This window comes from Rhyacophila brunnea, unplaced genomic scaffold (genome assembly GCF_057557595.1).
Source record: "Rhyacophila brunnea isolate RB1 unplaced genomic scaffold, BYU_Rbru_1.0 scaffold_5, whole genome shotgun sequence".
NCBI classification, from domain to species: Eukaryota; Metazoa; Arthropoda; class Insecta; order Trichoptera; family Rhyacophilidae; genus Rhyacophila; species Rhyacophila brunnea.
Window position 1 is genome coordinate 13,399,326 of NW_028233170.1, and position 24,882 is coordinate 13,424,207.

A 24,882-nucleotide genomic window follows, 5' to 3' on the forward strand; every position below is an offset into this window, starting at 1 on the left:
ATACATTATTTTTTATACTTTATACATTATTCGTATGGTTCCTATACCATTCATCCAATTGCGATGAAACCTTCGTCAGTTGTTGTGGTAACACCCGCAAAGGTTTCTGATTAAGAACAATCATCTCCTTCTTCTTCTTCTTCATCATTCTCTCTTTTTTTATTTGTATGTTCCCTATACCATTCTTTCGATTGCGATGAAACTTTCGTTAGTGGTTGTGCCAACACCTGCAAAGGTTTCTGAATTAGTACAACCATCTTCTTCTTCTTCTTCTTCATTATATCTTCTATTATTCGTATGGTTCCTACACTAATCATCCGATTGCGATGAAACCTTCGTCAGTTGTTGTGGTAACACCCGCAAAGGTTTCTGAATTAATACAACCATCTTCTTCTTTTATTTTATATTCTTCCATTCATCTGATTGCAATAAAACTTTCGTCAATAATTGTGCCAAAACCTGCAAAGGTTTCTGAATTAGAATAAACATCTCTTTCTTCTTCTATTCGCAATGAAATTTTGGTGAGTTGTCGTGCGCATGCCCACGAAGATTTCTGGATTAGAAAATCATCTACTTCTTCTATTCGTATGCGTTCCTATAACATTCAACCGATTGCGATGAAACTTTTGTGAGTTTTTGTGCGTACACCTGCAAAGGTTTCTAAATTAGTATTATATAAAATACAACGTTTATTATTTGTTTGTTCCATGCAATTTCGATTTTTTTTACTACATATTAATAACGTTTGCATCATAGACTTTGGATTCGATTTTAATTTAGTGGTCTTTTGTTTGACCTATACTCCTATTAGAATTATTTTCATATTGCCATATTGTATAACACAGATATTTTAATATTAAAAAAAATTACCTCTTAATATTTTTTAAATATCTAAGATAAATATAACCACGAAGCGACCCTGTGCGAAGCCGGGTACTTCAGCTAGTAATGTATAAAATATAATTTTATAAATTTGCGATAAAAATTTCTGGTATTGTCTAATTTTTAAATTTATGGAAAAATATTAAGGATGTTAAAATACTTTGTTATGTTTTTTTTGGAATTGAATTATTTATTTATATATGAAAACAACTTCTCGAGTTGAGCCGCTTATCTTTAAATTCTGCTAAATACGCGAAATCAAGCTACTTCCAGCAAACACGTGTTCTTATTATACAACGGGTAAAAATGGAGGAACACGATTTAAATAAAAAAATATATCATTCATTAAAAATGATATTTTCGGATGCGGAAGAAATGTTTTTTTTTCTATAGAATCATCTCTACGTGTTTTCGTTCAATCTCGTTTGAAATGGAATATTGCAACATTTTTCATGTCATGGTGCCACTCATAAATCAATGATTTAAAATGATCAAACTTTATTATAACACTAACGCCTTAATAATTTTCATGATACGAGATTAAATTTAAGATTGTTAAATATTTTTTTTCTTATTTTCAGAAAATAATTTATGGCTTCTCATCAAATTAAATACTGTACAACGTATATAAAATGAAACAATAGTTTTCTGACGAAAGCTTATAAATGTATTAAGCTTGTGAAAAGTAGCATAATAATATGATAACCAAACGTCTAATTTTATGTCTTGCATTATTATTACATAAAATCTAGATTTATAATAAACCTCATTTTGTACTGAAATTCAAATATATTAATATTTAATTTAATGTTAGATTCTTACACCTTTACTAGAATTGGGGCGCATTGCTTCAGAAGGCATATTGTTTCACCAATAATATCATAAATATGGTAAAGTCTATGTCGTGTCTTCTTTCAATAAAATAATAAAAGAATTAGCAGTACGTAATGTTTATTTTAATGTATACAGCTTACGTAAGTAAATAAAAGTAAAATAAAGGTGGTTTTTTTTGATGTTTAAACAAGATTTTTAGTCTCTGTCAATATTCAAAGGTCAAAATAACAATAAGGTTATTTATTTACTCAAATTATTATCTGAAAATTAGAAAATACTATCAAACTATACCGTATTAGTATTATAACTAAGCATAGTATTAAATGAAAAACACATTCATTTAAAATAATACACAAGACACATATTATGTATAATATATAATATTTTTTTAAATTGGGCGCATATCTGATACATATATTCTCCGTTTTTTATTATACAAACAATCTCAATACGTTTTATCATTTTTTTTATTGTTATGACTTTAAATCAAAAATAATTGTCAACTTCAAAGCAAACTATATATCTGACAGTAGGTATAAGAAATGCAATCCATTTTTACGATATTAAAAAATATCATTAAAATAACAACTTGCAATTATTTAACTGTGCCAATATCTGTACCAAAGCGGCACTTAAGTACTTTAAATTTTTTTTATTATTATTTATTAAGCATATGACCTACATTTCAACCTACATCCATATATTTTACCGTTAAACTCAAAATTTCAAACTTTTTTTTGTTTTGTTTTTTATTAAAATTATTCATTATAAATACTTTACAAAACACTTTAATAGAATTAAATTTCGATTAAATATTATTTGCGCATACGTCTACGTAACCCTTAAATAGGTGCTTCAGGGTGTAAAGTATATGAGAAACCTTACTCAAGTACGTACGAAGCGCGCATTGTGTTAAGTTTGAAGTCTTTTTAATCAGTCGTCTATCATTTTCCCTAATTCTCGTCCTCGTTTCCCGTAATTCTGTTTTGTCGAGCTTCGAAGTGCAAGTTCTGGGAGTTGCTGGCGTCAGGGCGGCGGAGCGGCGCCCATTTATTTATTACGCGAGAGCTTTTTCTCTCCGCCACTGCTAGCCTATCTATGACGCGGCGCAAGATGAAAGATTTTAATTTTATTCTCAAATTCCAAACGGAGTATTTTTAAATTAAATTAATATGCTACACTAGATGGCTGATCAAATAAAATTATATATCTACAAGTTTATTTCATAAAATATATAATTCATTTTGTAATAATGCAAATTGACTAGAACATATTATAACAAAAAAAGCTATTTAAATTTCATGTTAATTTAGTTTAATAATAAAGTATCTACAAACGTGAATATTTTTTTAAACTGCATAAAAAAGTCAAGCCAGTCGAATTGACTGCTTTCACAATTTCTCTTGTATATTTTCATATTTTTTCGATATAGCTGAAGTTCAACTCAATGCATGATTTTCTTCAACAATTTACTCCAGTCGACGTAATCATCTGTAACTACTCTCCATTCATTGATATTGAGAAGGGCTCCTGCGTCTATTTTCACCCTCTCCTCTCAAAGTATGCATAGCCTACCGACTACCATTTCCTAACGAGGATATTTTTTACTGTCGTGTATCTGGCAAACACCAGGCATAACACTAGCTCAACTTGGTCTCACCAGTTTTGCACATGCGGTAACTCTTGATTATGCCTGATTATTGCTGCTTTCACAAATAGTACCTATGGTCACTTTTCATACAGTATCATTTTACGTATAACTTTAATATTAATAAATTATGTATAATAACCATTTATTATTATAGACTTTGATGATTTTAATATTTTACACAAATTACTTTATTATTTAGATTTAAAACTAATCAATGAGTCACATATTAATATGTTTTTCATAGTCTTAAATCACTATAATTATTTATTGCAGTGTCAAATAAACATAATTATCTCTAAAAACCTTCATGAGGTCCATACTGAACCATAAATTTGAAAAGTGCATGATCTTTGGAATCGTATGCGGCATGCGTATAGCACGTAGTGAGTGTGTAGATAATTGTATCCACGTCGTGAATGGCATTCTCTTTGCTTGGACCCCCAGGCTAAAGCCCGGTCAGCCTCCGTCCTTGTGGGGGCCATGGTGTAGACCACGAACCATAATATATATTATATATTATACAAATATGCCAAAAACTCGTTTTCAATAGTCCGGACAACAGATAGAAAATTGAGATACCTACACTGAGGTGGACAAACTATATAGAAAGAGAGACAACATCCATGAGGCGAAGACAGCGTAGGGATTATGGAGTGGGGATGTGTTCTAGACGTTATTAAGGCTCATAGTGAGTATTAATGATAATTGTGATAAAACAAATTAAAAAAAAGAATTTGCTTACTCATGTTTTTGTAATCTGAATATCGACAGTAACATTACAATGCTTTTGATATAAATAAAAAGCTTTTTATTAGAATGTCCTTGACAACAAGGTAAATAATACCTTTGGTCTATTTATAAATGTGGGTCAGCATTTTCTGGAAAAATCTTTTGAGCGCGAGTATTTTTAAGTTGGCGTTTCTTGGTGTTTGAACGAGTGAGAGATGCAAAGATATATTTAGGGCGCCCGGAGCAGAAAATAATTTACTCTCAGAGACGCGATGATAAAGTATTCCGAATTCGTATGATTGACGGACGAGTTTATTCCAGAAGTACGAGTAAAGCTCATTATACACCGAGAATTATTCCATAAAATGAACCTGCGTCTTCTTTTCTTCAAAAAAATAAATTAAACAAAAAGTAAGCTTTTAACTGTAAATTTTACTTAATTGTTAAAAAAATGATTGTAAACATTTGACTATTTTCAGTGCTTATTTTCCATTGTTAATAATCATAATTTTGAGACTGCTATATGACCGTCTCTTCATACAATTTTGTTCTAATGGAATTCAATGATATATTCAAACACTAACCTCATCATTCTGTTTTCATATTGATGGGAAATGTTTTAGAATATTTTTTCCAAGACCAATATTTTGCCAGGAAAGTTAGGGTAGTTAGAAACATATCTTCTTGGTTATGCAATCTGATAAATTCACTCAGTATTTTTGCAGCATGGAGAGAAAATGAAGATATAAGTATTTAAACCGCCAAAATTTAATAGAACGTGCCATTGCAATAATGAGAATAATATTATAAAACACTATTAATCCCAAAAAATGAAGAAAAGGATTATTTTCTTGGTGGTTATTTTCAACTAATATAATACCACAAATGAGGTTTAGGAAAAAGCATTCATTGTGTAAATACATCCATAAGATTATTTTACTGTCGCTCAAATTATAGTGAAAACGTAACAAAGGGAAATTATATAACGTAATATTATATACCAAATTATGTATTGAACATCTTATTTTCCATGAACTAACTATAAACAGTTTCTATGGAATATGATTTAGATAAAGTTATGTCAAATATTTCATCAAATAATTGAAAATAAGTTAAAATCTAACTCTTTTATTGGTTTTATGGGCTGTATGATCTCATTAATTCTAGCTATACTATGGCAACTCGGAAATAGAAGGAAGAAGTTTTTTCTGGCAACGCTTCAATTTGTTTCGATTGGATTGAAGTGGGTTCATTCAAAACTATGGCAAGAATGTTGACATTACTTCATTGTGTGTACATTTTCTCTGACTAAATGTGTATTCTCGTTTATTGATTATTCTGTAATACACTGACAAATAACAGAAATAGTTGCTTAATACAATCGTCTTATATACTCGTAGATTGTTATTGTATTCAATCAAATTAATTACTCTACTGTTATTAGCAAACGGCATACTTTTTTGTTATATAAAATGATTTTATATATTTAAAATCTTCTTTTTTTTGTTGTTATTGACCAAATTCAGATTTTGTGAAGTTAAGTTTTAGCTATATTTAATCATTTGGAATGTCTGCAAGGGAGCGTGAAGGCATCAGATTTTATGTCACAATTACATCACAATGTATAGGATTCCAGTTTCAATGACTTTGACTGATTTCATGTGTTTTAAATCACAGTGATTCAGTTTGTGTTGTCTTTCAAATAAGTTCATACATTAAGAATTATTAAATCACAAATAGAGTAAGCTTTTGTCAATTTGATTTTGAGATCCTGTTGTGAGCCATTTTCAACAAGATATTTTATAATACTAACGAATCAGTTTCGCCTAGTCTCAAACTGATGAATAACTGCCATATATCAAAGCATGTATTTAAAAGCCCCGCCTATACCTAGCAATAGATTATTATAAATATTTGCTACCAATTACCTGTGTGGTTTCACATATCCGAGTATTGTTTCTGCTACCCACAATTATAGCAGATAGTTTACTATCGACTCATTTATATTTTTTTTACTATAGACAATACTGATACTTTTACTTTACTTCATAACTTAATTTGTCATAAATTAGTATAGGTATGGTAAAGTTTTAATGCATGAATACAAACGGTGCTCCAATTTAAGTGTGTATTAAAAAAACTCTTATAATTACTTATACCAAAACGAACGTTTATTAAAGTATCAAATATTTATAAATGGACTTCGAAGAAATTTTCTAAGTATAAATAAGTTCACATATGAAAATCTGGGAAAGATGAATGAAACTAGATATTTTTATTGTATAAATAACCAATTGAGCGTTGGTTTGCTAGTTAGAGCTAGAACGTAACTCAATTTAGCAAAATAAAATCCTGTAAAATACATCTAACAATCTAGAAAAATATGTAAGATGAATAAAATATAAAAATAATAATTACAAGATAAAAAAAACTTTTTATATACGAGTACTACGTTCTTAAATTTTCTGTTGAATCAAATAAACTTGACAATTATATATATTAATAATTTAGGACAAACAAGACAATAGTCAACAAATCATTTTTCTGCTATTTCGTAACAAACAAACAAATATAGAATACTGAAATGTCATTTTGATTTCCATAGTAACGCACGTATATATTAATAATTTAGTTGCTATGACCACCTCCTTAGCAACCAATAATAGTGGATTAAATTACGGATTTCTTCCGAAATAACTTTTCATACAAAACAGAATTAACTTAAAATGAATTCAATTCTACTTAAAGATGGCTACAAGTATTAAACGAATGCATTGGCATCGTGTTCTGATATATTCTAAATGTTTCAAATGTCTAGCTAGTCGGGAATTTAGTTGAAAATCGATTGCAAGATTTGTACTGGATAAACAACCACCCGACAGACAAGAATACGAGCTAAGAAAAACGTGGTAAAAATTGGGTATAGATAGTCGAGACATTCTGCTGACAAAACCTACAAAAATTTCAAACGTAGTAAAGTTCATCGTTCTTATTAATAATATTGTTGGTTTTCTGATGTATTTCACTAGCTTCCTTTACCAAGCATAAAAGTTAGAGATAGTATCTTCATTTTGAATTCAATGTTATGGCTAATATGCACTAAGTAACCGAGCATCGCCAATCGCTGACATAGTATTAGTTTAAGAAAGTAGGTTGATGAAAAACCACACAATGACAGTACAAATACCTACAAAGAAGTACTATGTTATGTACTTAAATACTTTCAAAAATATTTCAGAAAACCCTTTGTTTCGTTTTGGTATTTTACGAATCCTTTCCGAAAAATGAGAAAAACGCACATCGTTGAGAAAAGTTTTTCTGCTAAATATTTGACCATGAAAGTTAGGCCTTAGGAATTCTCTTAGGCCCCACACTGAAGGAAGATTGATAATAAAACAGGGAGTAGAAGTTTATCACTCAAGTGAAGTATTTCGTTAACTGGAAGAATCGAGAGATCCTCTCCGAGCCACTGCTAATTTTGCTTTAGTACGCCTAGCAGGGTTAATTATTTTTAAAAATAAATTTTGATTAAATAAAAGGGTTGTCGAATGATGCTATGCCTGCAGAGAATTTAAGTATATTAAATTCGATTAAAGAGATTATAATACTTCGAACTTTTTGTAAATATTATAACACCACTTGATAACGATTTCTTGATATTGTTGAACCTATAGAAGAATATTATTCTCTGTAATGACAGCATGTCATGTAATTAAAAAATAAATTGGCATGTCTGTTTTTGATGTCTTACTTAAGTTATATAATTTCGTAATTTTATCTGTTTTCAGTATTAAAAAAACTTTTTCTGCGCTTTTAAAACTAATGCAAGGTATTTTAATTTACTGCGATCCTTACTTTCAAGTCTACGTGGAAAACCATCTAACGGGTAGATTCCAGTCCTAATCTTAATTAAATTATAAAGGTTAATCACTATATTTATATATATATATATATATATATATGTGTGTGTGTGTGTGTGTATTATATTCTGTATACATTTAATTATTTCAGTTGAAGCTTCCAAATTTATTCTATCCAAATCGAATAAGAAATCAATACACAGAACTGATATTTATGTCTGAAATACGTACCTACAGTAATCTCTTGTCTAGCATATTTTAGTGTTTTTTTTCCTTCAATGTATGTTTAGATTCAGATTATCCTAATAGGTTGAGTAAGTGGCTAACATACTTTTTTCATTTAAACAAAACTATTAGAAAACGTCTTCATGACGTGGCCAAGATTTACATCGACGAAAAGCAGTTTTAAATATCTAATATATAAAAAAAAATATTTGTTTGTGTGTTTGTTTGTTTGTTTGTTTGTTTGTTCGTATTGAATGCACTGCCATACCGTTCATCCGATTGCGATAAAACTTTGTCAACTTATTGCTTGCACTTTCGCAAAGAGTATAGGCTATACTAATATATAAAAATGAATGTCTGTCTGTCTGTATGTCTGTCTGTCTGTGTGTCTGTCCCGTATGCGTTCCTATACCATTCATCCGATTGCGATGAAATTTTGGTAAGTGGTTGTATGCACACCCATGAAGGTTTCTGAATTAGAAAAATCATCATCTTCTTCTTCTTCTTCATTCTATTTTTTTTTATTTATATGGTTCCTATACCATTCATCCGATTACGATGAAATTTTGGTAAGTGGTTGTATGCACACCCATGAAGGTTTCTGAATTAGAAAAATCATCATCTTTTTCTTTTTCTTCATTCTATTTTCTTTTATTCATATGGTTCCTATACCATTCATCCGATTACGATGAAACTTTCATCAGTGGTTGTGCCAACACCCGCAAAGGTTTCTGAATTTGTACAACCATCTTCTTTTTCTTCTTCATTATATCTTCTTTTATTCGTATGGTCCCTATATCATTCATCCGATTGCGATAAAACTTTCATCAGTGGTTGTGCCAATACACGCGAAGGTTTCTGAATTTGTACAACCATCTTCTTCTTCTTCTTCATTATATCTTCTTTTATTCGTATGGTTCCTATATCATCCATCCGATTGCGATGAAACCTTCATCAGTGGTTGTGCCAACACCCGCAAAGGTTTCTGAATTTGTACAACCATCTTCTTCTTCTTCTTCATTATATCTTCTTTTATTCGTATGGTCCCTATATCATTCATCCGATTGCGATGAAACTTTCATCAGTGGTTGTGCCAACACCCGCAAAGGTTTCTGAATTTGTACAACCATCTTCTTTTTCTTCTTCATTATATCTTCTTTTATTCGTATGGTCCCTATATCATTCATCAGATTGCGATAAAACTTTCATCAGTGGTTGTGCCAATACACGCAAAGGTTTCTGAATTTGTACAACCATCTTCTTCTTCTTCTTCATTATATCTTCTTTTATTCGTATGGTTCCTATATCATCCATCCGATTGCGATGAAACCTTCATCAGTTGTTGTGGTAACACCCGTAAAGGTTTTTGAATTAGTACAACCATCTTCTTCTTCTTCTTCTTCTTCTTCTTCATCATTATATCTTCTTTTATTCGTATGGTCCCTATATCATTCATCCGATTGCGATGAAACTTTCGTCAGTGGTTGTGCCAACACCCGCAAAAGTTTATGAATTTGTACAAACATCTTCTTCGTCTTCTTCATTATATCTTCTTTTATTCGTATGGTTCCTATACCATTCATCCGATTGCGATGAAACCTTCGTCAGTTGTTGTGGTAACACCCGCAAAGGTTTCTGAATTAGTACGACCATCTTCTTCTTCTATTAATTGTATGAGTTTCTATTCCATTCATCTGATTGCAATAAAACTTTCTTCAGTAATTGTGCCAACACCCGCGAAGGTTTCTGAATTAGTACAATCGTCTTCTTCTTCTTCTATTCGTATGTGTTCCTATACCATTCATCCGATTGCAATGAAATTTTGATCAAGTGTTGTGCTCACGCCCGCAAAGGTTTCTAAATTGAGACAACCATTTCTTCTTCTTTTTCATCTATTCCATCTTCTTCTATTCATATGCGTTCTTATACCATTCATCTGATTGCGATGAAATTTTTGTAAGTTGTGCGCACACCTGCGAAGGTTTCTAAATTAGTATTATATAAAATACAAAGTTTGTTCCATCCAATTTTGGTTTGTTACTGCAAATTAATAACATTAATAACGTTTGCATATTTTGGATTCGATTTTAATTTAGTGTTCTTTTGTTTGACCTTTACTCCTATTAGAATTATTTTCATATTGATATATTGTATTACACAGATATTTTAATATTAAAAAAATAATTACCTCTTATTATTTTTTAAATATCTAAGATAAATATAACCACGAAGCGACCCTGTGCGAAGCCGGGTACTTCAGCTAGTATTATATAATATTACGGTGTATAATAATATTTGTCAATTTATTTATTTTGAGTGCAAAATATATTTCAATTTTCTATAGGTTGAACAATTTTACCATTAAAATCAATGTTGCGGAAAGAACAAAGAAGTCTTACTTGTAACTTTCTGGTGGATCATTATAACGAATTTAATTAAATTTTAATAAACCTTCCTAGTTATTATTATTTTGAACCTCATTTAATATTATGTTTGTTTTAATTAAAGGGACACAATGTCCTTTAAAATATTCGCTAAGACTCAATCTAGATTATTCTATTTAGAGAAACAAATTATTACGGAGCTCAAGAAACAGTCACAAAATTTCAAATTGACATAGCGCAATATTAAATATTTTATATAATTTTCTTTTAGTCCTTTTCAGAAAAAATGATTTAGCTAAATTATTTATTTCGAATACTCTGTAGGTGCTTATTTGTTTACAGTTAGTTTATTGCTTAATATCGTTGTAAAGAAATGAACGATAAAAATTGTAATTTCCAAAAAGTTGTTCATTTTATCGAATAACTTTTTTTATGTTCACTTTTTATGTAAATTAATTGCCTCCCTTGACACAAAATGCCCGCATTTTGATTTCTGCTAGGAGAATGATTAACATTTTGTTTTTCAATCAATATGTACATATTATAATATATAGATATAGATATTATAGTAAAATTTCTGCCCTTCTCTTTTCTATTTTACCTATTAAATAATAATTTTCAAGTATATCTTATGACTGAAATATTACATATGGAAAGTCTTTATGCTTCGTTTTATATAGCTTGCCAAAACCGTTAATTTCAATGATAGTATTCGATAATTATTATATTTGCCAGTATATAAATTATATTTCTACAGAAAACGACTTTTATTAAACCGAAATAAATACTAATTAAAAACGATTTTAATACTGTATTTAAATATATATTATTCAGTATCTAAAATCATTGTTTGGTAATTACATTTATTATTGTGATACGAGGGTGGGTCAATAATTCCTTAGAAAAAAGCATTAAAACAGTTTTTATTTTTGTATTTTTTTTTTATTTCTCAACATAATCTCTTTGGAGCTCAATACACTTGGTTAGACGTTTCTCATTTTTTTTTAAACCGTCAGAAAAATAAGTTTTCGGAAGGTCCTCAAAATAAGCATTTGTCCGATCGATGACTTCTTCATTTGAAAAAAAACGTTGTCCACTTAGCCATTTTTTTAAGTTTGGGAAAAGGAAAAAGTCACTGGGGGCTAAATCTGGCGAATACGGTGAGTGGTCCACCAATTCGAACTTCAATTCTTCAATTTTAGCCATTGATCGTAAACATGTGTGAACACGGGCATTGTCCTGATGAAAGAGGATTTTTTTCCTGTTTAAATGAGGCCGTTTTTCTTCAATTTCGTTTTTTAGCTGGTCCAATAAAGATGCATAATAATCCCCTGTTATTGTTTTTCCTTTTTCCAAATAGTCAACGAAAATAATTCCACGTGCATCCCAAAATACAGTAGCCATAACCTTACCAGCTGATTTTACGGTTTTCGCCTTCTTTGGACATGGTTCGCCTTTCGCAATCCACTGTTTTGACTGTTCTTTCGTCTCGGGAGTATAGTGGTGTATCCATGTTTCATCAACAGTCACAAAGCGACGAAAAATTTCATCCGAATCGCGTTGCATGAGCGACAACAGGGCTTTAGAGGCCACCACCCTATTGCGTTTATTGTCGACTGTGAGCAAACGCGGCACCCATCTTGCAGAAACTTTTTTCATGCCCAATTTGTCATGTAAAATAGAAATGACGCTACCTTTTGAGATCCCTGTAACCTCAATTATCTCACTCAACTTTAATCTTCGGTCACTTAACACCATATCGTGGATTTTATTGATCATTTCTGGTGTAGTCACCTCTACAGGACGTCCTGAGCGTGGTTCATCCTTTGTTGATGTACGACCACGTTTAAATTCATTTAACCAGTTATAAATAGTTGCAAGTGAAGGAGCAGATATGCCGTGAACTAAATCCAACTCATTTTTTATTTCCTTTGCTGTTAACCCTTTTATATTAAAATGTTTAATAACAGCTCTAAACTCAATTTTCTCCATTTTTGTAAACAAGCAAATTTTTTTTTTAAATGTACGAAAATAAAAAACAACAACCCGACCAATCTGATTGAAACTTCGCAGCATACTGAATCGGTAGTGCCGCTGCATGAAAACAAACCGCTTACAGTACTAGTCGCGCCACCTGTCGGCTTTTCTAAGGACTTATTGACCCACCCTCGTAGTAACAGTTTAATTTAAAAGGTGACTTTATTTCTTATATAAAATTTATTTTTGACTTTGTTTTTACGTAGTATTTTTTGAATATTATATTGTGTTAAGGTGGAAATTTTTTCAGAGAAATCAAAGGTCGGCCAAATATTGAACTACTGAGCTTGGTTGAATTTCTTGAAAAAGCGTTATGGTTTATTTAGTATGATAATTGTTTTCAAAACGTAAAATTTAAAGTCATCTAGCTGATTGATCACGTTTTATTTTGTTGGGCAACACAAAATGTGTATTGGTTACGATAACATGACTTATCTAATATTGGATTATACGATAGGAATTAATTAATTCACATCAGCGCACATCACCGATGAACTGTATTGTCAATAGAGTATGATATGCACTGTTACCAAATACCCTTATGCCTAAATCGCCCATCAAAAATACTCCAATCGATAGAGTTTGGAATATAATCATATTTATTGTAACTGTAAACGAGTCGAAGCTAAACCAAGATGCACGCACAGCTAAACAAAGAAACACAAAGTTACCGTTACTTATCTGTTTCTGGGCGGACTGAGGGTCAAGAAGTGGGTACGGTCAGTCGGCTACCTACCCTTGGGCCCTTACGTTGCCTCTAAATGCGATTCGCTACCTTTTTCGCGCCAAAGCCTACGATTACAAATGTTATTAATAATTAATTGTCTCCTGTCAAGCGAAATATACCTACTTACGTAATGTCCCTGAATCAGTGTTTTCAATAAGTGTAAAAGTATAAATCAACACCCTCCGTAAACCTATACCTATCAGTACATATTGCATATTATACACGTTAGATTAAATCAGTGGTTTGTAGCCCATGACTTTTTATGCCGCCCATCAAATAAATAAAATATACATAAAATTAATTACAGACAAAGAAATTATATAACTATATCAAGTTTATCGAAACTTTCCTTTTTGGGTGGTAGGATATTAGTTGGTTCAAGTGGGAAAAAGGAGAAATCTTTTGCTATGAATAGCAGACAACCGGTGTTGAGAAACTTTCATTCGGTGAGAATTTCAATTGTAAAGATCACAAGAGTTTAATATAAATAAAAATAAACCATGGGTATAAACCGTAGAAATTCTCTATGTATGTACAAGATGCATAAATGGGAATAATATATATCTCTTTTATGTGAGTGCAAATAAATCCAAACTGATAATCATTATATTGAGACCTGTAGTTTGTAAGTACTTTATAACATCAATCAAGCTAATGAAAACGCAACTTACATGGATTAGGACTTGATTGGTACCTCTCTAGTGACAACTGTTTCTTCATTTTTTATATTCGTGACTGTAGTTCTATTTCTGAGAATGCCTTTATATTGCCAGCACCCTATCGCCATATGACTGAATAAGTTATTACCTACACTATGTTTTCAGTGACACTTAGTAGAAAACTTTCCTTCATTAATTATTATAAACCCCCAACATTATTTCGTTGCAACAAAAAACTACCTAACATGACATTGATTCCAGCAAGAAGTATGTTGACTATTAATTTAAATTCAGGAATTATATTATGTTTTTTTATAATCTAAATCGATTACTGTTCAATACATTTACTATCCCTTACTCAGCATTTCTCGATAATCATTTTTACAACAAAAGCTAATCGATTTGCAGAATAACGACAATTAAACTAAGCATGATATTTCAATACAGAAACGTCTCCAATAATATTAATAAGCTGTGCACAATAACATAATCTATTGAACCCTACACTCACATGTAGTGTCAGCAATTTCACTAACGCTGTTTTCATGTGCGGCCACCAGTGTATTTTTCTGCGGCCACCAGCGCTTTACAGAATGATATTTTAAAAAAATATTTACAAAATTATGAAATTGGTTGAATACACATGACTTGTCTTAAATTTCTTTCAACGCTCAAATGATCCATAATGTGTTTTTGTGATGATACGATGTGTGAAATAGTCCGTTTCTGAGAATAAAGTCAATTCAAAGAATTGGCAACAATTGCTTTATTAATATTGTCAATTTTTCTTACTACTGTATACTATAAAAAATCATTCAGTGTAATGCACTTCATAAAAAACAAATATCGAAGCCAGTTGAAAGATGTAAGACATGATGTAAATGGCAGATCCATGCGGCTTGCATGGGAAAACATGAGTATTGTGGAATTCCCATTACATTATTTTTAAATAAATAGATATGTGCTAAAATGTTCAAATATATTTTATTAAATGGACTTGACTATAAAAAAATTGATCCATTTTTTAGTAAATAAAATTTAACTGTATTTTTTTCAATCACAACAAAATTTGGTACGGCCACCAGACGTTTTCATAGAATTGTCAATGTCAATTATGCGGCCACAGTTAATTTTCACGTGAGAACCACATGGGAGAAAACACATCAGTGATAATCACTATCTTGTAGATTGTGCGGCCCCCGAATAATCATAAATGGATAAATTGTCTCTACTAATAAAAAGGTTATGAATCACTATGAATTTCAGTATTTAACTATATTTTCATTTAGAAAATAACTTGTGATTGTGATCTCACACAAAATATTTCAAATAAATTGTTTACGAGGGTGGGTCAATAAGTCCTTAGAAAAGCCGACAGGTGGCGCGACTAGTACTGCAAGCGGTTTGTTTTCATGCAGCGGCACTACCGATTCAGTATGCTGCGAAGTTTCAATCAGATTGGTCGGGTTGTTGTGTGTTTCTCGTACATTTAAAAAAAAAATTTGCTTGTGGAAAATGGAAAAATGGAAAATGGAGAAAATTGAGTTTAGAGTTGTTATTAAACATTTTAATATAAAAGGGTTAACAGCAAAGGAAATAAAAAATGAGTTGGATTTAGTTCACGGCATATCTGCTCCTTCACTTGCAACTATTTATAACTGGTTAAATGAATTTAAACGTGGTCGTACATCAACAAAGGATGAACCACGCTCAGGATGTCCTGTAGAGGTGACTACACCAGAAATGATCAATAAAATCCACGATATGGTGTTAAGTGACCGAAGATTAAAGTTGAGTGAGATAATTGAGGTTACAGGGATCTCAAAAGGTAGCGTCATTTCTATTTTACATGACAAATTGGGCATGAAAAATATTTCTGCAAGATGGGTGCCGCGTTTGCTCACAGTCGACAATAAACGCAGTAGGGTGGTGGCCTCTAAAGCCCTGTTGTCGCTCATGCAACGCAATCCGGATGAATTTTTTCGTCGCTTTGTGACTGTAGATGAAACATGGATACACCACTATACTCCCGAGACGAAAGAACAGTCAAAGCAGTGGATTGCGAAGGCAAACCATGTCCAAAGAAGGCGAAAACCGTAAAATCAGCTGGTAAGGTTATGGCTACTGTATTTTGGGATGCACGTGAAATTATTTTCGTTGACTATTTGGAAAAAGGAAAAACAATAACAGGGGATTATTATGCATCTTTATTGGACCAGCTAAAAAACAAAATTGAAGAAAAACGGCCTCATTTAAACAGGAAAAAAATCCTCTTTCATCAGGACAATGCCCGTGTTCACACATGTTTACGATCAATGGCTAAAATTGAAGAATTGAAGTTCGAATTGGTCGACCACCCACCGTATTCGCCAGATTTAGCCCCCAGTGACTTTTTCCTTTTCCCAAACTTAAAAAAATGGCTAAGTGGACAACGTTTTTTTTCAAATGAAGAAGTCATCGATCGGACAAATGCTTATTTTGAGGACCTTCCGAAAACTTATTTTTCTGACGGTTTAAAAAAAATTGAGAAACGTCTTACCAAGTGTATTGAGCTCCAAGGAAATTATGTTGAGAAATAAAAAAAAAATACAAAAATAAAACCTGTTTTAATGCTTTTTTCTAAGGAATTATTGACCCACCCTCGTAACTTCTACCAAATTCCGCAAAACAATACAAGCAATCTCTAGAATTTATACTTATTTAGAATTTATATTATATTATTGAAATTAAAACAATTGTGTTACTATTAAAGGAGAGTTTATATATTAATAATTCTTCAGCTCATGGTCTAGACTGCGGGCTTTTGCTCACAAATTATGAATAAGCTTGACTACTCAATCGAGTGAACATGAAAACATTGTTTTTGTTATTTGAGTACGTTTTCTTTCATAAATTGAAAATATTGTTTTTTCCTTTTTAATATATATTTATATATATATATATATATATATATATATATATATATATATACCTAAATACAATGATTAACAATTAAATTAGTGTATAAGTAAGAATACCGGTATAACAATAGATGTCAAAAAAATCTGGGATGGTAATGAGTCATACATATTGAAATCTCGTGGTTTCCAAGATACCTACTAAAGAGATGATGGCTGCCTTTATAAAATATAATGATTGAGTACTAACAATGAAAAGCAAAGTGCTGAATTAAAATAACAGGGGAAGGTTTTTATTCAATAGTGGCTCGATATTGGACGGTTATTATTACACTATGTGTGCCTTACGGGTCTAGGATGATTTGGCACCGGACAACTGGACGCCACGGAATTCAAAAATAAATAGACGTTAGGTACTTATAGGTACTTTAAAATAAAATATTTAATATTATTATTTTTATTTAAATTATATTATGATTTAATAGTTGGTGAGAATGTAAATATGCAGACGTAAATAATGATTTAATCGTGCATAATATGTTTAAGTTCCAACGAAAAAAGATTTTTTTATTTTATATAAAGCCTTAGGCATGGTAATTCTCAATCCGCAATAAAGAATACATTATGTTGAATTAAAACTACTAAGTAGTAGATAGAAACTGATTAAAATATCTCGTCTACGTTCTGTATACGTGTCTATGACAGTGCGGCGTCCAACTGTCCGGAGTCCAATTGTCCCATTCCCTGCCTTACTGTATCATACCCTGTGTGTTTTCGATTTGCAGATATCCTTTTTATTTATAACAAATCAAGTATCAAATACTGGGACTATACCAAATCTTGATTAGATATAAATAAAAAGATTTCCAGTTAAACAAATTTTATGTTTTAAAATTGAATATAAAATGCATTAAAACTGTGAAACATTGGACAGAACTTGTGAAACTAGAATTAAATAATTACATAACTATAAAATGATTTATAATAATAAATTATACACCTTAATGAACGTAGTTTTTGTAACTTTTTTAATCATAAGTTTAATTTTGATTAAAAAATGTTTCACAAGTATTGCAAAGCTATATGCCTCTAATAGTTACATTGTACTATTACCATTCACTGCATCCAACGCAACTAGTGCGTTAATTAAATATTAATTAAAAGGTCCACAGCGAATGGATTATTAGAGAAAATGATTGAAAGTTACCAATGTATTATATTAAATAAATAATTATATTGTTTTTGTTAAAACCGAGAAATCTTTGTGATAAAAAACGTATAATATTGTTTATTTATTACATTGAAACATCTTACCACATTTGCAAACAAGACATTTATTAAGGTTTTATAAAATATTTTAAAAGTATACAACGAATTTACGTTGACTGAAATCCTTTTTATGCGTACTTCTGGGGAAAAAAAGAATTCTTGCGGGTATAAACTCCATACTTACGCAAATATTCTTAAGGTATGGTAAAAGCATGTAGCCTAGATAATGCTTTTCTTTAGAGGAGATAATGGCTGGTATTTTGCTCTAACATAAGTTACTGTAGCGTTCTACATGAAAAAACTAAATCATCATTGCTAATATTATAAAAGTAAAATATTCTTTAAATCACGCACTTTCGGTTTACTTAATGTTAATATTTTTAATATATGAACATCTCTTCAGACATATAGAGAATTGATAATGTTGGAATAAAAGTTTGTATGAGCAATTTTATTATGTTTTTATTCGGTACTATTGCTTTGTTGAGGCAATACGGTTTGCCATAAAATTTTCTTTAGTAGAATGAAAATAGAACCTACATAAGTATATGATTATATTCTGAATAATTTTCTTTGTGAATACAATATCTTCACTATAAAACGTGTTTGGGAAAAATAAAATTGGAATTAGTCAAAACAATCAAAATAACTGTAATTTAAATTCTAATGGATTTAAGTTTTATACTATTTTAAGACCTGCGTTTCGCCTTTCGGCATCTTCAGGCACTATGTGCGTTCACCGATGGTAAATACACACTGACAATGAATACAGTTAATTCTAACATATATAATAAATTAAGACAATAAACTTTATCACCTACCTAATAAGTCAAGGATCACAATAAAAAATATAACAAACAAATTATGAACAGTTGAAGTGTTTGTAGTAAAAACCCCTACCTTATCCCTGATAACATTATTAATAGCCGCACAAATCATCAAAATCCCAATAATAGATCATACGATAATAATTATTAATAATAATAATACATTCCATAGGTGCAAAATCGTCAATAGTGGGAAAAGGCAACGTATTGGGAATTAAATGGAGTGAACTAATGAGATAAGTATATCAAGTGAGGTACCTACTAATAATATATAACAATGGGTATTAATAGATACTTAATACATAATTGGTAAAAAATATCAAATTCCATCAAGTACCTTCGGTCGATAGTATTAATATTATAACTCTTATTATAATAATTATGGATATCAAGTGTTTTTTCAAACTCTGTAGTGTACACTAATAAGTAATAATTATTGATATAATAAATATTACTGTATTTTTAATGCGACATATTTATTTTTTCCAAACAAGAATATTTTGTGTATTTTCTTATTATAAGACCCAGTAAACACAAAATAAACCATTTATTTAAAAAAAAAATGTTTGTTATATTTTACTATTTTTAATTTATTATTAATTGTTGTTATCGTTGTTTCTGCTCTCCAAACTTTTTTTAATTTTCAAACTACAAAAACCAATTGGCAATATTAACACAAGTTGATAATCGGTTCAAATATTTATATACTACTAGTTAATTTCATCGTATTTACGTAGGACATATATGGTTTAATTGCTAAAGAACCTTGGCTGGAATCAGATACCGATAAAAGGTGTCGAAACCATGAGATTTTTTTGCGTTTTATTAAAGTTTTCGGTTATATAATGATTTAATCAATCGATGTTAATACAAAAAAAATAAAAATGATATTTACAAATAATATAAAATTATATATTATAATAATATATTATTATTGAATGAACCAAAGCATCAGAAGCTTTCACCTGAAACAACGATGCTGGTAATTCTAGAATCTAGTACAATTCGTTCGTCACAGAATATATTGCTTTAGAACAAAGAAACTACTAATGGACGATACAGACTCCAATTTATAAAGAAGAGTATCGATTTTTAGTTCTAAGTCTGACATCTGAAAACTTGGGTCCCTTAAGGCGAAGTCTTTACCTACCAGAGCCACCTAGCGGAAAAATACGAAGCATTCAATTTGATATATTTTTTAATAATATTCAATTTAAACTGTATTAATTAATAAATATGTATCTGGAAACATTAAAAAGAAAAATATTTTTTATTTTAAGTCAAAGATAAACTACTTACAATTAAAAAAAATGTTATAAAAGTATCCCATCTTACTTATTATTTTATGGTCATATTTATTATTAAATTTTAGTTTATTAAGTTTTCTAAATTTTAGTGGAGAGATATAAATAAAAAGGATTTCAACTTATATCTATTCATATTTTTTATAAAAATCGATTTTAAATATAAAAAAATATTAAAACTATGAATTGATCAAAAATCTCTTCATTAAAATTATTAGTTAGTATAGTACTATTATTAGTAAGGCAATTCGTTAAGCATTGTTGTTTTTATTTAATAAAACGCAATTTTTTGTAGTACTTATTCCACTTTTAATCAAGAGATTAGGACCGGTTTCGTCCGCCTCAGAGGGACATTTTGAACTGTCCTGACAGACTGACTGAAAATGTCTCTCTAAGGCGGACGAAACCGGTCCTAATCTCTTGATTAAAAGTGGAATAAGTACTACAAAAAAATTGCGTTTTATTAAATAAAAACAACAATACAATGCAGTTCCGCCATGAATTGACAGTTAACAAAATAAAAGAAATTTGTTAAGCACTTCAATATGTAAAAAATACTAGCTAATTGCATTGTGATTAGATCTAGCGCACGTGGTAAAGCACATGTATTAGTACAAATCCAGTGGATTTGGGTTCAGTCCCGTCTGGCGTCGTAGTTTTTTAGACTATTTCTAGTATGTTAGCTATCTGAGGTGTTTTCAAATTATGTGTGTTCTTTAAGAGCCAAAAACAGTACTAAGTTTAAAAGTATACATATTTTTTCCGGTATTAATTTGATTGAAAATACGTATCGGCCTGGTCACTTTACCACAATATTTTCATTCATATATTGTATAGAATATTCGTGCTGAAACTCAACTTTTAAGAAGCTAAATTATAAATGAGTGATATTAAGACAATGGTCGGATAAACATATTATTATATTAACACAAAATCAGTAATTCTGATCTCTGGCATCTCTAAATAAGAAGCATAATGTTTTTAAAACAAAGTTTTTCTATACAAAACTTTTTAAACAATTGACAGCTGTGTCTGGCTATATTCGAGTCAAGTTGTCGTAGCAGCAATTTGTATAGATTCATTATCAATATCGGTACTTAATGGTTATTTTTGACCATTCTGAGTATGATTTTGTTAGCTGTCAACATCTATAACTCCTAAAAAGAAACTTCAAAAGTAATTTACTGTATAGGCTCTACTGAGTAGAAATTATATTGAGACACTTCCACTTTGGAGTTTTATATAAATTACACATTAAAAAATAACAAGTTTTTTTTTTCCAGAAACGGTATTAAACCCATACATATGGTTAAAGAAAGACACAATGGGGATAGTTAATAAAGAAACATATTATTTTCCAAACTCAATTCTTACCTAGCAGTCCCAATCTAAAGTTGAGTGTCAAAACAATGACATGGCCATGGGACGCGAGTACTGATCCATCATAAGGATTACCAGAACCCCACTCGTATGACTCTCCATGCACCCACACCAGTACAGCATATGGCGCCTCTAGTCCTCTGTTACCTGCAATGAAATAAATAGCTACAGAATAACCAGATAAACATTTTATTTATGCCTAAGACCAATACCCATAGTTAAAATTTAAACAGGACAATTACGACACAAATATTATATTCGTTTATACTTTTAGATGCATTTTTTTCAAGGTCGTTGTCATCTTGATAATGCCCGTCTTATAGACGGCTGCCCTAAACATGATGATTAAAGAAAGATTATTACAACGTTTTTCTTAGCTTGTATTCTTATTTGTCCGGTACAAATGTTGCAATCGATTTTTAACTAACTTTCCGACTAGCTAGACATTAGAAATTTTTAGAATATATCAGAACACGATGTCAACGCATCTTTTTTAAATACTTTTAGCCATCTTTATATAGAATTGAATTCATTTTCAGTTAATTCTGTTTTGTATGAAAAGTTATTTCGACACGATTATTGGTTGCTAGGGGTCTGGGGTCCTAGCAACTAAATTATTATTATAGAGAGGTGCGTTACTATGGAAATCAATATGAATGTCAAAATGATATTTCAGTATTATTTCTATCAAATAGATTTTTTTTGATCGTTTAAGCTAGTCAAGTCAAGTCTATATGATTCAACAGAAAATTTAAAAACGTTGTATATAAAAATTTGTTTTTATCTTGTTATTATTGTTACCTTAAAATCTCTATGGAAAGCAAGGGCTAAGATACACAGTAAACTAGCTTGAACTGTGGTGGTTCTTATTTCATTCCAATTGACATTATTTAAATCAAGTAAGACCTGCCTCGACTTACAGTGTACACACAGTTACCGTCTTTTTATCCTAATACTTATATAAATAATTTCATTATTCAGTTTTATTTGAGCACATTACAAATAATGCATATTGAGCAAATGAGTAGCGGCGAAATACATTTAGTTTAAATGACGTTTACTTATGACCGTATAATAATTGTATTTAGTACCATTATTAGCAAACACCAAAAATTAGCATTATTAAAAATGTATTCGTATTTTATTGAAACTACCACGTTGATATGTAGTAAATGCATGCATAAACTGGTGTAGTATTGCAACACTAGCAACTCAATTAGTATTATCTAAAATCTGGATGCTATGGACACGTAGGTATATATATATACGATGCAAGCATTGATTATTCAATTTTTAAATGACAGCGTTTTTAATCGTCAAAGGAAATGATGTTATGTTGTATATTGATTTTATAAACTGTCATCTATGTATCGACTGTGTTTAGGAAAAAGGGCGTAACCATCGATTTTTCAAAAAGTGCTTTAATTAGATATTAACCATGTATACAACTAAATACACGTTTTTTAAAAAGGAAGTAAGCCACAAATGCCAATTTTTTATCTTAATTCAGGTTTTAATTGAGTTATAATTAAGTTTTAATTAAAGGAAAACAGCATTTTCCCTCAATTTTATTGATTTTTCTGTAATAACTTCTTTAATTATTAGTAGATTGAAAAGATATTACACCAAATAATCAATCATCATGCACCCAATGTCAGTGATTATTTTTATTTATTAATATTGAACCAAAATCATTCCAAAAACGTTTTTTGCCTCTCCTGTGAAATTTGTTCTGTGTGGGTTACGCCCTTTTTTCCTAAACACATTCGATATTAAGAAATTTATTTTTACTGGCATGGTAATTGGACTGATTATGATATCATCCCAATTATATATTGTTATTATATTATATAAATGTTTCAATAAACAAATTATTTGAATTTTGTCTTAGTTATTTTTTCCCGATAATGACATTTTCAACGATTCCAAAACGTCGAAAAAAATAAGGAAAAAGTAGACACGTTAAAAACCCAGTCATCTATAAATACCATATCAAATTAATGTTATCATTAAATTTAATAACATTTGAACATTACTATCTCAATGCTCCACAAATAACGCGTCATTTTTTGATTTCACTATTAATTATACGACCGTCTCTTTCCAGTATGACGGTCAACTGTGATGTTAATGTGCGAAATGTTATAATATGTAACCATTTTTCCTCCATTTAAAAAAAGTTTTAGCGACGTGTAAAGTAATGAAATACCAAGAATGATGACTTGAATGAATGAAAACTGCTGAATATATTATAATTACGTATTTCAGTAGAAAATTAAGTCACAAGAATATAGAATATGTTTGTGAACACTCATCTTAATTCATAGAATTAAAATGAACTCGCGAAAGCACAATAAGTGAAGACGCAATTCCTTGTTCTAACGAAACTTCTTTTCTCGTTTTAGCTTACGTTTGCATAATTAATCTATCCTCCCGGAAGCTACGCCTCCACATTTTATAATACACCAGGAAGTTGGTAATTGTTTGGTAGTACGATGGTCGTAAAGCTTTCCACTTTCGTACTATTTTCCCTAGAATGTTCTAGATCTTCGGTATGCAATTCTAGACAGAGTGGAGTTCCGGTATTTACGACAATTCTCCCAAAACTTTACCAGTCCTTATGGAATCCGAGCACTTCAACTCATTCGGTCATATTGAGAAAGTTCTATAGAACGATTCTCTAGATAACCGTAATATTAAATTTCATAATAAAACCTACGAGTATCTCAGATTATCATCTAAGGTCGAGAATTATTATAGTTAAGTTTTTGGACGATTGCCGTGCGTTTTCTCGTCTTCATTCTTCGACGCCTCATGCTCATTGCAGAGTTATCTTGAAGAGATAGTGTTAGTAGTATTACCACCAACATGTAATATATTACAGCATTTTTAACTTTAAGCAACTTCCGCCGTCACCTAAACCAAACCCTTTTCGACATATTTAGAGCGTTGTTTGCGTACTTACACCAGTGGGTCTATTCTATATTTGTCGACCGCTAAAGTGATAGATATTATCAAACTTAGGGTAGGTTTGTATCAAAGTATTAGCACTTATTGTAACAATTACAATAAGTTGGGTGTATTGTTGCAATAAGTGCTATATTTTAACAGCAGCAAAAGCAGCGCTGTTAAAATGTAACGCTTATTGCAACAATTACAACCAACGTATTGTAATTGTTACAATAAGTGCTAATACTTTGATACAAACCTACCCTAA

At 30.5% G+C, this 24,882-nt stretch overlaps 1 protein-coding gene across 1 annotated transcript in view; it reads right to left on the reverse strand.

Moving 5' to 3' along the window:
• LOC147066059 (neuroligin-1-like) overlaps positions 1 to 24,882 on the reverse strand; it is a 124,522-nt gene that overhangs the window by 51,174 nt on the left and 48,466 nt on the right. The window contains exon 4 of the mRNA XM_085955716.1: positions 21,660 to 21,812. Coding sequence (XP_085811842.1) covers positions 21,660 to 21,812 — 153 coding nt within the window. The remainder of the gene's footprint in view (positions 1 to 21,659; positions 21,813 to 24,882) is intronic.